The 15,119-nt window shown below is 37.1% G+C and overlaps 1 protein-coding gene and 1 pseudogene across 1 annotated transcript; one reads left to right on the top strand and one right to left on the bottom strand.

Moving 5' to 3' along the window:
- Positions 1-791: 791 nt before the first annotated feature.
- LOC107839172 lies at positions 792-5,834 on the bottom strand (annotated as a pseudogene).
- Positions 5,835-6,242: 408 nt separating this feature from the next.
- On the top strand, positions 6,243-13,450 carry LOC107839173. Its single transcript, XM_016682558.2, has 14 exons — positions 6,243-6,621; positions 7,360-7,419; positions 7,507-7,708; positions 7,840-7,914; positions 8,029-8,130; positions 8,261-8,289; positions 8,515-8,628; positions 9,620-9,734; positions 10,031-10,221; positions 10,328-10,441; positions 11,044-11,124; positions 11,243-11,475; positions 12,277-12,316; positions 12,645-13,450. Exons 1-14 carry the CDS (start codon positions 6,574-6,576, stop codon positions 13,218-13,220), a joined length of 1,980 nt encoding a protein of 659 aa, XP_016538044.1. The 5' UTR covers positions 6,243-6,573; the 3' UTR covers positions 13,221-13,450.
- Positions 13,451-15,119: the final 1,669 nt, after the last annotated feature.

The raw sequence follows: 15,119 nt of genomic DNA, 5'->3' as shown, positions 1-15,119 counted from the left end.
TTTATAACAGATGTTCATTTTTGTAGGCAAATTATAAGAGGACAAGAGATCTCATTTCCTCGAATAAAATAGCCAGAGTCATAATTTAGTAGCAAACCCGGCGAAGAGGATAATTATGGTCCTAAACACTCGAGCGAATTAGTTTATACTATATATTGTGTGTGTGTAAGTAGTAAATCAATGATATTTCGGTCATCTTATTAAGCTAGTTGCTGATGATATATTTTGCTATATTTGAATGATGGTTTTTGAACTCTTTGCAACTGATGATATTACAGTGTTATTGTGTTAATATTATGTGACATATTTGGGAAGTGAGCATTGTGTCAAAAGCAAATCTTGATTTTACTGAAATTGAAGAATCTATGTGTTCATGTAATATTTTTATTATAATATTGCAACTTCTCTATATTCGAAGTCCACTAACTAAACCCCAATATGTCATGGTACTTGGTTACTGATGCAGATAGACAAAAATAAGTTAAGAAGACAAGCATTGGTGTTGCAGCTTTAGATAACTTGAGACCATTTGTGAAGATGTTTGGCAGTTCATTCTTTTAATGATGGTAGTGCTCGAGAGCTTGTGCGCTCCTCAATTACTGCATTCAATACTTGTGATCTCCCACCAGCACATGCATGTATCGGGTAACTTGCATCATCCATATGTTGTAGTTATGATGTGCAAAACATCTATGGAAACAGCTCGATGACGCTCCTCAGATTCTGTCAATATTTTTTCAATCTCGAAGAAGAATAAAACGAAATACATAAGAAGAAAATGGACATGCATATTATCCTGTTAACCAACTTTATATCTGCAATCCGTATATATGTTACAATTTACAAGTACAAATTACAAAATCATCCAAGTGCAGATCACACCAATATACCTACAATATCTCAGGGTGGCCATAAAAAACTCTTCCAAATCACAAGTGCTTCTGTCCAAACTAGCACAAGGAGAAACTCAGGAGCTAGTTTCACCATCTTCCATTTTCTGCAACAACTTTATTTTCCACATTATCTTTGGTGAGTGATGCCAGTTCCTCCCTCAAACTATCAACCTTTTTTTTCACCGGGGTGACGCTGAGGGCAGCAGCAATAGTCTCCTTGATCTCAGTTTCCAGTTCTTTTACCTTTTTGAACTGGGATCCTTCAAAATCTCCGCCTTCAGCTCTTCAATCTTTTCACTAAGACCTGATCTAGTCACTGCACTTTGAATCTCCTCCTTAATCTCCTCATTTACCTTTGCCAACTCCTCTTTCAATTCTGGAGGAGCAGCAATGGTCCTTTTGCACGTGCCGACTATTTCCAGGTTGGTTGATCTTAGAACATCCGCCAGCTCTTTCTTTGCTTCTTCAACTTCCTCCGCAAACTCTGTATCCAAAGAGTCCCATTGTTAGCTTTTCTGTAGCTGTCTTCAAACAGTCTATCTTGGCTTTTACAGTAGTTGGAATTTTCTGATTAACTTCAGTTTTTAGTTTTTCACTTTTATTCTTCAGCTTGATGAACCTGTTAGCCACGTTCACGGTGTGAAGCTTTTGCTTTAAACCGAGATATGCCCCAGGTTGTGACAACTTCTGCTTAAATTCTTGCATAATCTTATCGGCTTTCTCCTGCAAAGACTTGTTAAGTGGTTGATTTGGAATAGGAGCTCTTGGCATCTCTAATTTAAGAAATTCAATCCTATCATCCGAGCCCATAGCTATGAATGCTTTAGTTAACTCAGTGTCTAGATCTTCTGGTAGCTTCTTAAGGGCTTGGGTAGTAATGGGATCAGATGGTCCCTTGGCTTCTAGAATCTTCTTCCTAAGATCTGCAAGCTCTGATTCAAGATCAGCAGGCCGTGTTTTAGCCTCGGATGGCTTCATATTGCGCTTCCTTTCAGTTTCAACCTGAATGCCCTCTTGGAAACCTCCAATATAACGAAATTTAAGCATCCATTGGTGAAGCAATTGTTCAGAATTCATCCTGCCAAGTTCCTGTATCTCAAGAGGCCATAGTGGAATGGCCTAAAATGTTAAAATTCATCATTGGATAGAGTAAGCAAGAAAACACTGGATCAATACGTTGGCATCCTATCGCATCTCATCTCACAGAAGTGGAATTCTAACATCTAATTAACCCCCGTCCATCTATGACACAATGTGGAAGGCCTTTGGTAATTCGTTGATATTTTCGCATGTGTCAATATAGTTACTTTTTTTTGGCTAAGCAAAGAATTAGCCTCTGGTCTGTTTCCATAGACAGAGAAGGTATTACCCTCATGGCCTCGAGAATAGCATGTTTAATCTGCTGAGATGCCCAGAAAGGATCAGCATGTGCACCACCGAGAGGCTCCTGCAAGAAATGACAAACGAAGCAAGCATTTATAGTAAGGGTCTTCACTATGGATTCCAAATTTTTCCGCTCTAAAACCAAATCAAGTATAAAGGTGAAAAGTATATAGATGGTAAGAGTTCTTACTGGAATAATTGCATCCGCTATCTTGAGCCTGTAATGTTCCTGAGCTGTGATCCTCAGTTTCTCAGCTGCCTATTCAATCAAAGTTTGGTAATGATAAACCATTTTTTTTTTCACAAATTTGAACAACTATTTGTCATATACCTTTGGAGCTGCTTGTGAAGACTTCCATAATATTGCAGCACAAGCTTCAGGACTGGTCAGAGAAACATAGACTTTGTAAAGATATGGCAAAGACCGATATATTCAATGAAGTTATGAAACAACGTAAGAAGCGTAAAATCAACAACTACAAAATCTATGCCTCAACACATGTACAATGTGTCCGTGTTCTTAAGCTAATACAACATCTTTTAGTTCCTTCGTATATTAAGCTGAGAGTTAATATCTTGCTTATATTTATGCAGGCACAACCCTGCAGATAACAACCGCAGCAGTCACCAGTCTGGTCCCCTACCCCACAAAGTAGCTTGATGGCCGAACCACTCCCAAGGTGAATAGTGCCCTAGGAGCCGACCTGGCCCCGACCGGCTGAGACTCCCGGGTTTCCGCATTTGAAAGTCCTCATACAACAAGTACTATATGCCTTTGAAAGCATTTTTGTTTTTGAACTTGGAACTTTTCTTATTCTTCAAATTTACATGTCTGATAGGTAGCAAAATAAATTTATGGAAAAATTTCAGTGAACCAAACTTTACCTGGCAACATAAAATGCTGAGTTTTCCAGCATTAACAACTTGTTTGCACATCCAATGGCAAGAGCGCCGCCTGAACCACCTTCACCAGTTACAATCGTTATGATTGGAACTTTCAGCCCAAACATTGTCCTTAAATTGTGGGCTATTGCCTCACCCTACATGAAAATATTGGAGGTGATTATAGATTCAACCTGATCAAACGTAATCTAATAACGCAATATTTGAAAGTCAAGGTCTACTCACACGTGACCTAGCTCTTCATATCTTAAATCAGCAAAAGCTCCTGGAGTGTCTACGAATGTAACAATAGGGAAGCCATGATGATCAGCATATTTCATCATTCTCAAAGCCTTTCTGTAGCTGCAAGGCGAAAATTTAGTAGTTATGAATCCATCTTTTTACCGAGCCAACTTGAGGTATCAAATTAAACAATATTCCATTTAAACTACTGAACGGTGCATACACTCTCCAAACCCCGAGAAGATGAGCAACGAAATTAAAATGGAAACATGTCGAGAGGGTATCGAGCAACAACTTCAGCCTTGCTTGTTACTTGATTAATGAAAAAGGCACTTCAATTTAACCTGTTATTGCCCATCGAACAGATTACTTGGAATGCTTAATGATAGTAATTAGTGATTACAATCCGTGCTCATTAGATAATCTAATAATGCTATGAAGGAGAATTCGTGAAGCATACCCATGAGGGGTTGGCATTGCAAAGCTCCGCATGATGTTTTCTTTTGTATTTCTACCTTTTTTGATGACCAATGAAGAGGTAACTTCTACGTTCAGTGCTCCCAACGCCAGTCACCATGGCTGGATCATCATAACCAGCACGATCTCCATGGAGCTCTACCCACTTCATGCATAACATAGGAGTAAGATTCCTCGATTTGTCAGGACAGATACTAATAGTGAAAAGAAAATCACAAGGTATACCTTCTCCATCATATTTAGTATATGATTTAGAACTGTTGGTCTATTAGGGTGTCGAGCAATTTGGAGCCGCTGGATGGGTGTCAAATGAGTGTACAAATCCTTCAAGGCCTGAAAGTATGGCATATGTATCAAATGGAACAGAAAAATGTTGGTCAAATAATTACATTTACACAGATATCACCATAATAAGCTAATGTCCTTTGCATAATGAACAATAAAAACCTTAGAAGCAAAAAGTAGACAGATTCTCATAAGTTGGTAATACTAGGAGAACAAAGTTTAACAAATTGTTACCCTCTTTAAGATCAGATTAATTCCAAACTAACACAAATTTCACAACCAGCTACCTATTATAAAAGCCAGGTGAATTTACCTGCTGATACTTGGCTTCCAAAGCATAAATCTGATCAGTGAAATCTAATCCAGTGTCTTCGGCCATTCTACATACCTGAACAAGAAACGAGTTGAATAAAACATTAGTTCTCTGATTCTGGAAACTACCGTCAATAACACGAGATTCTACCTTTCCGGAGCCATAATAATGAAGTAGCCACATTGCACCATATACTTAGTTTATTTCAGCAATACATTAATGCCATGGCATAAGATACGTATGGAACATTGTAATTATGAAATGTTAGCAAGTCACCTCAATGAGCTGCTTCTCTAGATCAAGCAATGGCTTCTCAAAGGCAAGTGTGACCGGTTTCGGTTTCTCATCAAGAGGCTTAAAGTAGGAAAGATACTTTAAGGGTGTTTTAGTGTCTGGATCGATATCACCAGGCCACGGGTAATCATGCTTCTTCCACTTTCTTATTGCAGCACCCATGCGAAACTTCTTCCTCTTCCTCAATTTGGGACTTTCCAAATCCTTCAAATTCAGGCCATACAACCTTTTGTTAAGAAACTCACTCCCAAGTGACAAATGTGGCACAAATTCAGAACTGAGTTCCTCTGCATTTCTGCATTTTCCACCATTCCCAACTGCTAGAGATAAGGTGGTCATCTACTCTTTGAATGTGCCAAACTGCAAAATCAATTTAGATGCCTTAGCCTTACAACCCAAATATGTACAATAGCTACACACACAAATAAAATTAACAAAGAACCTGCAAAAAGGAGATATTAACAGCAATTGTTTGTTCCACTATGCTTGACAGTTGGAGCCGGGGGTGGAGATAGCTAGGAGGAGGGAGTTCTATTGAACCCCTACTGTGCAAATAGGGCAAAAATCAGTTGTTTTTCGTGATATATATGCTGTTAAGAGGGATGGAGGAAATTGCGGAAAACTGAATTCACTTGACATGGTGGGAAGTTCTATTGAAATGGCCTAGGGAGTTCAAAATTTGCTTTAGGTCATAGGTTCAAATCGTAGGTTTGACATTTTTGAATACTCTAGTATAATTTCTAGCTCTACACTAGTAGGAGCATGTGCGTATCAATTGCCCAATTTCCAGACATTGCAAGAATAAGACTTAAAACTTGACTGAGACAAAGATTTAGGCATCTAAAATAAATAACAATGCTGGAGTCCACACACTAGAAACAAAAGCCACTACAAAGCTCAATCACACCCATTTTGCAGAAGCTTCAATTCTTGATTATTAAAAAGAATTATAAGCAAATCCAAGGAGAATTTTACAGACAAATTCAGCACGCAAAAACGCATGCATTACAGGACACACACACATACACAAAAGATTTGGGCATGTAGGACAACACATTACATTAGTGTAATACCAACACAGAAAACACATACCAAACCCTGAGCTAAAAGATTTTTCTGGAGGGGTTCTCCTTTTCTATCAATAAATATGCCTTTGTATGGTGTGAAGAGGTAAGTAGTTCAAGAATATCAAACAATTGTAGAGAGTATATATCAACAATACAGAAACATTGCAGCAGCTATAGATAAATGGATGGTATAGCATTTTGGAAAAGCCATGTACGTATGTATATATGTATGGTCCCCGCCAAAACATGTAGTCCAAAGTGTCAGACAGGTAAGTTTTACATTTTTGAGGGGACAAATGTGCTTCTGTTGACTGTTACGTAATTATCTAGTGTTTATCCAAAGTGTTCCAACTGTCTGTACCAATCAAATAAATAAATACTCCCACGATTCTATTTGTTTGTCCTTTTCAATAATCAATGTCCCATATTTTGTAGGAATTTTTGTTAAATGGTTCTTTTTAATTAAATATACTACAATTTTTTTAATTTTTTTTTGTGGGAAATGACTCATTTATCGATTTGATTTATATATAAACACATCGATTATTAATCCGACAAATCAATTATATATAAATAGATCATTATCAATCCGACAGATGAAAAAAATAGAAGTCGCCACTTACTTTATTTAGATGATATACATTGCCACGCCACCACGTTGGAGCAGCGACTAAATTCTCTTTGAATTCTTTTAACTAATAACTAGACGGCGAAGGAGAATTACAAAAACTCATCAATGGCAGATAGTTCGACCAACTCTGCATCTTCTTCTTCAATCTCAACTGTAATTTCAACATTTTCTCATCTTTTTTTTTTTTTCAATTGAATTCTTCATTATGCTGCGTTTTTTGTTCTTGCATTCCACTTCCTTTATGCATCATGTTCCTAACAAAGTTGTTTCTTTTTTCCTTCTTTTTTTGTCTTTATTTTAAGTTATTTTTTGCGAATCCATAATTGTTTATATGATAAGGGTCATGGAAAAGTGGTGGTTTAAAGATTGATCTGGATTTTTTCTGGAAATTATGTGATTAAAGTTTATATTTGTACAACTTTTGGCTTTTAATAGGTAAGTGAATAGCTAAGCGAAAGAGTTTAGGATCAATGTTAAATAGAAGGAATTGATTGAACGATTACAACGGGTGGTTCGACTTAATTGAAGTTGCCCATTTCTTGGTTAATGACAGCCTGTTGCACTAATGCTCCCGCTATGAGTGGATCCCGAGATGGGCCAAACCACAAGCGACTTATTGTATGCATCATCACCTTATTGCTAGAACCCGTGACCTCCTGGTCACATTATAACAACTTTACCAGTACCTTTTCAGTTGCCCATTTCTTGTAGTCGTCGATAATTGAAATGCTGATTTTTTTTCTTTACATTAAGAAATTAAAGTAGGAAGCAGGTTGGAATTCAATGATCAGATATTCAACTCCATAGATCACTCTTTTCTCTATCTTTAGTGCTTCAATTTTAAGAGAATGAATTGTTTTATGTTGTTGTTTATGTTGCTTTAATTATCAGGTTTCAATGGAAGAACTAGGTGGTGATACACCTGATATATATGACTGTGAGATCAGACTGGTTAGTTTTTTAATATTACTACAGACAATGGTAATGAAAAGAGGGAAAAGAAACCACCCACGTGTTTAATAATTCATGAAATTGCAGATGGTGAATCCTCAAAGGCGAAAGGAAAAGGTTTACATTGGTTGTGGTGCTGGGTTTGGAGGTGATCGGCCAATAGCAGCTTTAAAGCTACTTCAGAGGGTGAAGGAGTTGGATTATCTAGTGCTGGAATGCTTAGCAGAGCGCACCCTCGCTGAGCGGTATCAAGCCATGAAATCTGGTGGCAAGGGCTATGATCCCCGTAGTATGTTTTTCTTATTAAGCAGTTACCTTTGTTATCCCAAGTTCCTTTATCTGGTTTGTCTTTCCTTCAGTATGCTATAAATGTGATAATTTGCTTGTTTGGTGATAAATTAAACTACTAGTGTTGTACAGTCTCGGAGTGGATGCAACTTCTTTTACCGTTGGCTGTGGAGAATGGAGTTTGCATTATTACAAACATGGGTGCGAGTATGTGATATGCCTAAATTTCCCTCCTCTATATTTGTAGCTCTTTTTTTTTGTGGAGAATTGCCTTTGTTTTCTTCAAAGAATAAATATTCTCTTTGGCAATATGGGGAATAGATGATCCATTTGGCGCGCGGGATGAAGTTTTACAACTTGCAAGTGGACTGGGCATCTCTATAACTGTTGGTCTGGCTCATCAAGTTGCTGTTGTCAGATCAGGTAAGTTCGAATATGAAAGATAAAATAAGCTGATGTACTAATTGCCTTTGTAATGACTGCCATCTCCACATTCTTCCTCTGAGCTGAAAAACCATATCATACTTATAGAATTCTTTTGGGATACATTCAGATTCGGACGAGCACCTTAAACATGTTGATGTAAGATTTTGGTAATATACAGTATTTACAATGGTACATGTCAGCATCATTTATTCCGTCAAGTACAAAAATTGTGCTGTGCAGGTCTTGTTTCTTATTTTTCTGATGCTTCTAGGTGGGCTCATATGTTAAATTTTAATAGAGTGATCATTATCATTTCATCTTCTTCTGCAGATCCTCGGTTACTTAAGTATTATGATTATAGTAACTTACTTTTTTCTGCAGGATGTTAGTGTGTATCTGGGAGCAGCTCCTATTGTTGAATGTCTTCAGAAATTCAGACCGAATGTCATTATTACTTCTCGAGTTGCTGATGCTTCCTTATTCTTAGCCCCAATGGTATGACAGTAGATTCCTTTTTCATTTCCTGGCACTTACATTTATCTTTTCACTTGTACCAAATATAGTACTACGGTATAATTTAGAGTCAATTCCTTTCTGAGAGTAACAGCTGATAAAAAACTACTCACCTTTCCACATCTTAAGCAACTGAAAATTGCTATTATGTAAAATTGAAATTTGTTTACAAAGTCAAATTCATGTACCACAAAGTTTGCTTTCTTTTTTCATTTTCTTTTGACTGGTCAAAGTATACCTATTGCTATAATGGAAGCATAAAAAAAGACATTTCGACACCTGCAATTTTCCACTGGCGTAACACTGTTACAAGGATGGGCATTTTTTCATCTTAATATCAAATTAGCTCCAGCCTGAGTTATAAGGTGGAAACTGCCTTCTTGTTGCCACTTACTGGTGGAAATGATTCAAAGCTATCTTGTAATACGTAAGTGAAAGAAGCAAAAGCCCTGTGAGGTCTTTGCATGCACAATCATTGGGGCATGTTTGTGTGTTTTTTTTGATCTTCGCTACATGCCTCGTCCGGTGCTGATCTTATACTGTAATAGACTGGAAGGTTCTTTTCTTTTTCCTTGTGTGTGTGAAAAATTATCAGAGTTGAAAGACCAGATAGAAAAGATGCTTTTAGTGATATCTTAACACTAACTAAAGTTTGAGTACATTTCACTTGTGTTGACGCTGGATGGGAAAAATAACAAGCTTGCTGTTTTATGTGGTGTATGAGCAAAATCGCCAACTGGGGTAGATTAAAAATTAGGCAGAAGACTCTCTTCCTAGGGACTAGCTTTGGCTTAATGTGAAGCGAATTGGATTTATTTTGTAGTTATACATTTCTCATTTCTGTCACTATTTGTGGGTTAGTGCCTAGTTCTTCAATGCTATATTGACAAAATTATGCTGATGTAATAATACTGAAATTAGTTACAACTTTCTTTAGTAAAAAATATCTGAAGGTCCCTATTATGATCATCAGGTATATGAGCTCGGGTGGAACTGGAATGACTTGCAACTGCTTTCCCAAGGTTCACTGGCTGGCCACCTGCTAGAATGTGGTTGTCAACTTACTGGAGGATACTATATGCATCCAGGTGAACCTTTCATTGGTTCAGGAATGGGCACCTTTCATTCATAGGGAGTATGGTGTGTGTATATTGTGGTGGAGTCTTGAGGTTGGAGGGGTTGCCTTCCACTTGTTCCAGTAAACATGCACTTTGAGAACTTTATTTTTCTCTACGTATCACCCATTGAACCGTGTACAATTTTGGTTCCTGTTTATTTAGTATTTGTCTTTGGCTTCCCTTACTTATGGTTCTGAGTTTTTGACGCTGACTCTATTTCTATGTCACTTCACCTGTAACTCATTGACTGCACTTTGTCACTGTAGGAGATAAATACCGTGATATATCTTTGCAAGATCTCCTAGATTTGTCTCTTCCTTTTGCGGAAGTCAGCTTTGATGGGAAGGTATGCATAGCAAAAGCAGAAAGCAGTGGTGGGGTTTTGAATCCCAGCACATGTGCCGAGCAGCTTCTGTATGAAGTGGGGGATCCTAGTAGCTACATAACCCCAGATGTGGTAAATGTTTGCAAGTTTATTTTCTATCTAGATTGATTAGGGGAAGCATATAGCAAGCTTAAAGCAGAGAAGAGGTGTGTTAGGACCTTGTCTTTTCCTTGCTCAGGTTGTAGATTTTCAAGATGTTTCATTTCAGACATTATCAAGCAGTAAAGTTCTCTGTGCTGGGGCTAAGCCATCTGCATCAGCTCCTAGTAAACTGCTGCTGCTGGCCTCCAAGGTAATCTCTTTGTTCATGTACAGAGAAAGTGGAGGGATTTCTTCCTTTCTGTTGTCATGTGGTCCCAAAAGCAACATTTGGTTAAATAACTTATGCTTTTTGTAAGCTCAACACCCCATTGCACCCACTCGTTAAAATTTTGTTTTGATCTTGGATTGTCATAATTTTAAGAGCCCAAAGATATAATTGTAACCAGTTTTTTGATATCATCTGCTGCTTTGCCCCTAATCTCATGAACCAAAACAAGATAGAATCTGTTGAATCCATGCATCATTGGACAATTCCCTCACTAACACTTCCATTTACAGTTAATTGGGATTTTGGTACCCTCCTAATATAATGTTATATTTTTACTCTGTTTACCATCTTATTAGACCATAACCTTTTAATGGATGTATTTCCCTTACACAGTAGCACCACTATAATCTCATTTGATTAGTTCATTAAAGGTGAATTGGTACTTTTAAGATCACTATCTTCTCACAGTATCATCTCCTTTCCATTTTCCTTGAGCAAGTGTTCTTTATCGGTAACGGTTTTTTTAATTTAGCTGGATTGATGGATGCTTATGTATATTCTAACTTGGTGACTGCCTCATTTAGGAAAAGGGGTGGAAAGGATGGGGAGAGATATCCTATGGTGGATATCAGTGTGTTAAACGTGCTAAAGCCGCTGATTTTTTGGTAAACAGTCTTTACTTCTCATCCATGGACTGCTATTATGGTTTTATTCTTGTCTCCTGGAATGCTAGAGTAAAAAGTTTAGTGTTTCGATTTTAATTTTTAATTGCCTTCTTTTTAGGTAAGATCATGGATGGAAGAAGTATTCCCTGGCATAAGCAAACATATAGTTTCCTATATCATTGGACTGGATAGCCTGAAAGCTGCCAGCATAGATGAAGATCTGCAGAGGGACAGTCAGGATATTAGATTACGAATGGATGGTTTATTTGAGAACAAGGAACAAGCAATCCACTTTACAAAAGAGTTCATAGCATTATATACAAATGGACCTGCTGGTGGTGGCGGTATCAGGTCCTATTCATATCATTTATTGTGTCATATTTCGGAAGATTGTAGAAATGAAAACTGCTCTGAGTAAATTTTCTTGTGCATGGTGCCTCAAAAATAGTTTCTATTATATTCATTAATCAATAGTTAAGCTGTTGAAAGTATTTCTTAGTATTAGATAGCTAGAAAATTAGGAAATTTTCTTTCCAATAGACACCTATCATGCAGATCGATGTTAAATAGTGGTTTTTCTTTCGTGAAGGATCCCTCTCATCAGGTAAAGGGACTTCATGGCATGCTATGCACTCAAGTAATGTGTAATATGATTTGCACTGTTATCTTCAATTTGGAAGTTGTAATATCCATTCACATGTCATTTAATAGAGCAGTTTCTTCACTCAAGCACCTAGTTTTAACTTTTAATACTACTTTTCGATTCAGCATCAATCTGAGTATATTGAACCATTACCTAAATAATGTGTACTTGAGTTTTTTGCATTTGCAGCACTGTCTTTGGTTTTCGTGGTCACCAATGATCAAAGTCTTGAAATATCATTTATTTCATGTTATATGATCACATGTTATCGCCTGATAATAAATGTGTCTCAGCTTCTCAGTATATCCCCCTCAGTTTTTCTCTTGCTAGACTTAATACCCCTTCTTGATTATGTCAAAACATATTTCCATAACATGTACCTTGTCTTCTTTTTAATATGGATAGGTGTCTCAATCTTCCTGCCTCAGTTCATTTAATACGTCCGTATGTTGAAAACATATTTCTATGACATGTATTAATGCTCTACTTCCTCTTTTATTGTATGGCAGCACTGGACACAAAAAAGAGATCATTCTTGAGAAATCATTGGTATATCTATATCTCTCCGTCTCTCTCTCATACTATATATATGTGTGTGTGCATATATGTGGTCATGTGTGTGTGCTTGTGTGTGTGTTTATGCATGACAACAGAATGACATTCAATCTCTTTACTGATACTCTGTTATGATATGTACACTTTGCTAGAAGTTAATTATTAGATTTTCTCCTATAGCTATTGACAGAAAAGAACAAAAGTTCTCTCCTATTGTAAGGTGGTTCCTACCTTGTCCTATTGAACTTTCAATGGTTGCCTGATGCGTTATTGCTAATTAATGTATAGAATAAGTTTTAATGAGTTCTCTATTATCTTTCAGGTAAACCGTAAAGATGTCCAGTGGCATATGACAGCAACAAGAAACAAAATTACACAATCAGATGATCTGGCTAGCCCTAATAACATAATCCAAACCTGTTCTTTCCACGAGTCAGTCCTGCAATCACTTCCAACAGAAACTACTTTGAATCACAAAGAAGGTGCACCACGAATTCAGCTCGCCCCTGCTCCACATGACAGGAAGATTCCTCTCTATGATATTGCACATAGCAGAGCTGGTGATAAAGGGGATGATGTAAACCTTTCCCTTATCCCATATTTTCCTCCAGATATTGAAAGGTTAAAGAAGATTGTAACTCAAGAATGGGTGGAAAAAGTTGTCTCAAGTCTTCTTAATTCCTCTCCTTTTCCCACTTCTGATGATATTGAAAGAAGAGACAAATGGGTCAGTGAACGTGTTGAGGTGGAGATTTATGAAGTCAGAGGGATTCATTCTCTTAATATTGTGGTTCGTAATATCCTAGATGGAGGTGTGAACTGCTCAAGAAGAATCGATAGGCATGGAAAGACTCTATCCGATCTCCTATTGTGCCAGAAGGTGTTATTGCCTCTGTGATTGAACATATGGCAAGAGTGGAAAAGAAACTCCATTTTCTTTATTATGGGAGGTGGTAGTCACGGTGGAGTGGGGGTGGGCTACAAGCTCCTGTCCTAGCTACAAGTTGGAGTATATCAGACCTCAAGACTTGTTTTAAAGAAAATTTTTGTTGTAGTACCAATATATGTTCATAGACAAGTAGTCTGAACTCTTTATTCTGAAATAAAATTCTTGTTCCGGAGTTTTTACTCTCTGTGAAAGCAATAATTGTCAGGTACAGAATCAGAATTTGTTAGTGCACAACATGCATGGTAACTACAAAGGTTTCAACATAGTTTTATGGTTGATCCGCTATCCAACAAAATCATACTCTTTCTTTCAAATAATTGTTGAAATTAGTGATTATCGCATCAAATAATCATGTTTGCACATACAGCTATGCTGATAAACTTGGCGTTTTCCTGAGTTTCTAAGCTATTTCTGGCAGCTTGAACCAATTTAACAGGCAGATCAGTTTTAAGCATATGGGAGGTTTGCTTATTCAGGTACATGACAAGAGAAGTGCTCTTATTTTCTACAAAACCAAGGTACATATTTCTATTCAAGATAGCATCCATCTTACTATTTCCACTCTTCTGTTCATGCCTTTTAGTTTTACTTAATTAGAACACGTGACTGTGAACGATATATGCTTAGTAAAATCGGTGGAATTTCAGCTATTGATAGAAGCTCTTTGGTAGACAAAATGATAGTATTAAGCTGAAATCATTGCTGTAGGAGCTTTGAATCCAACAGGAAGACAAGTAATGAAGTAAACTGTGACCTTATGCTTAATCCTTCGAAAGATTAAAGCTTTTTCTCCTTTCCAACGAAAAACTGCTATAACTATTTTCTTCATGAAAGTCTTCTCTTCACTTGTTGGCATTACTGGTGCAGCCTCCCCTTCTTTGTTTTCTCCATCTTCCACTGAACCTCCCCAGTGAAGTGGATAGCTCCTCAAGAACACTCTTCTATTGCTGTAGTCTTCGTTCCGAAAACTTCTTGATCTTGCACCATTTTCCTTTGAAATTGCAGCATCCATGAGCCAAGATGTTAGTGAATCTTGTGCAGGCTTTGCTTCTTATAATAGTTAAGAGGACATTAAGAATGTGCTTATGTCTATGAGAAAGAGAGAAACAACAAGTTTTCACCTAGAAAAATGTGGCCAGGGGGAATAATATAATCACAATGGTTTGGTGTTTTTAGTTGTTTCTTGTCTTTTTAATTAATAGTTGTTATTTGTACTATAGCCTAAAAGCTAGTATATCTTTTTCTTTGTTTGGAAAATAAATTACTACTATATTTATTGTACACTCCACTATGTCCCATGCTAGAGGTTTTCTATGCTATTATTTCTAACTTTTTTGTTCCTGTGATATATGCCACAACATATAAATAACTTGTTAGAGTTTGTAGCCCAAATTCTGTTGATTCGGGTCTTGAAATGTTCGCGGTGTGACTCATGTTTGTGATTTTTTATGGGGTCTGTGGTGGTAGCGTATGGGGATCTGTATGTTTTTGGGCCTAGGATTTATTTGTACGCACGTATTATGTAAGTGCGATTTAGTGGGTTGTTTTGGACGGTATTTATACGTCATTGAGACTTTCGTCTCCTCATTGTACTCCTCTCCATTATAGTGAATTCCTCCGCCTCTGCCCGTGGTTTTTCCCGTCAAGGGTTTCCACGTAAATCTGTGTGTCTTCTTTTTGTTTTCTTTTACTTTGTGATATTTCTTATTCTGTTCGAACATAATATAACTTCTAAGGCATTTTATTTTTATCTAGAACTCTATAATATTTTGACGGAGATTAGCCGTATTGGAGCAAACAACATGGTTCATAAGAATTCATACATGTAACTTGTTTGGAATTTTGAGA

The sequence above is a fragment of the Capsicum annuum genome, chromosome 8 (genome assembly GCF_002878395.1).
Source record: "Capsicum annuum cultivar UCD-10X-F1 chromosome 8, UCD10Xv1.1, whole genome shotgun sequence".
In the NCBI taxonomy this organism is placed as follows: domain Eukaryota; kingdom Viridiplantae; phylum Streptophyta; class Magnoliopsida; order Solanales; family Solanaceae; genus Capsicum; species Capsicum annuum.
Note: the sequence above shows the minus strand (reverse complement) of the source record. Positions and strands in the feature narration are given on the sequence as shown.